Source organism: Arachis ipaensis, chromosome B05, assembly GCF_000816755.2.
Source record: "Arachis ipaensis cultivar K30076 chromosome B05, Araip1.1, whole genome shotgun sequence".
NCBI classification, from domain to species: Eukaryota; Viridiplantae; Streptophyta; class Magnoliopsida; order Fabales; family Fabaceae; genus Arachis; species Arachis ipaensis.
In genome coordinates this window covers 136,621,627-136,622,918 of record NC_029789.2, presented here as the reverse complement: position 1 = coordinate 136,622,918, position 1,292 = coordinate 136,621,627, and the positions used below count along the sequence as shown (strand labels likewise).

Below are 1,292 nucleotides of genomic sequence, written 5' to 3'. Positions count from 1 at the left end.
AAGTTTAGAGGAATGTTAGGGCCAACAACTTTTGTGATTTGTAACCATCAAATAGCCATCGATAATAGTTTTAATGGTGTGAGATTGGTATGAGATTTCATCCAATGGCTCACTTTTTTTTGCTGATTATATGCTGGCCAGAATTTAACAAAGTTGCTGGCCAAAACTTTTCCAATTATTAATCCCAAAAATTTTTCTTTCTTCCACGTATAATAATTAACTTTTAATTAATTAATTTTGTAAATTAACACTAGCCACTGTTCAAGGCATTATATATATCCCTCTAACACACACACCCCAACACAATTCAAGTGCATGAAAGGGTGAAATAACCACAACATACACTATATCCTGGTCCCTCATTTTCATAGTGCGGTTTAGTTTGTTGTGTCTTTTTTATTAATAACCATATACATGGATTCGAAGGATCACAAGGCTGAGGGTGTTCTTGTTGTTGATGTTCCCCAGGATCATGGGGTGAACTTCGCAACCCGGAGAGAGTTTGCGACAAAACTCAAATCCGGGTTGAGAGAAACGTTCTTCCCCGATGATCCCTTCCGGCAGTTCAAGAACGAGGAGAGGCCGTGGCGAAGGGTGGCGAAAGGGGTTCAATACTTTGTTCCGATATTCGAGTGGCTTCCGAATTACTCAATGCGGCTTTTTTGGTCGGATTTGATTGCCGGACTCACCATAACAAGCCTGGCCATCCCTCAGGGGATTAGTTATGCCAAACTCGCCAACCTTCCTCCCGTTATTGGTCTTTGTAAGTTCAACAACAACACTTTCACGTAACGTAATTCAATTTCTTCTTCTTCGTCTTTCTTGTTAATTATTAGTGTTATCATACTTTTCATTATCATGCAAAAATTGTCATGGAAATCACAGAATGTGACTAATTCATCTCAAGAATCAACGGCTAATCACAAAATTCGGACAACTTATTAATTCTAATTATGATGAGCATCCGTGTCATTTTGCAGAGCCGATTAGGATCATATAATAATTTGAAAAAAATGTGATTAGTAAATTTCAAGAAATCTATATACTATTATTGATCCCAATTTGACCAATGAAAGAATATTATATTCTTCATCAGTTGTCCTCAGTAAAATTTGCCTCTTCATTTTCTCATTTTATTTTATCAATCTTAAGACAAATGAAATAATACTAAGTTACTAAACTACAAATAGTATTAGAGATATAGATATCATCATTCATATACATCTTTCTATCAATTTAAATTTTTTGGAGAAGTAATATTATTATTATATAATATCAAAACTTTTATTACT

The 1,292-nt window shown here is 34.7% G+C and overlaps 1 protein-coding gene across 5 annotated transcripts in view; it reads left to right on the top strand.

The window, feature by feature from the left end:
* The window catches only part of LOC107644355 (probable sulfate transporter 3.5), a 10,400-nt gene continuing 9,405 nt past the window's right edge, over positions 298-1,292 (top strand). For all 5 annotated transcript variants that reach the window (XR_002347418.1, XM_021102944.1, XM_016348193.2 and 2 more), the window contains exon 1: positions 298-763. Coding sequence is in view for 4 of the 5 variants with exons in the window: in XM_021102944.1 (XP_020958603.1) it covers positions 415-763 (349 nt within the window). In the remaining variant the exon portion in view is untranslated. The remainder of the gene's footprint in view (positions 764-1,292) is intronic.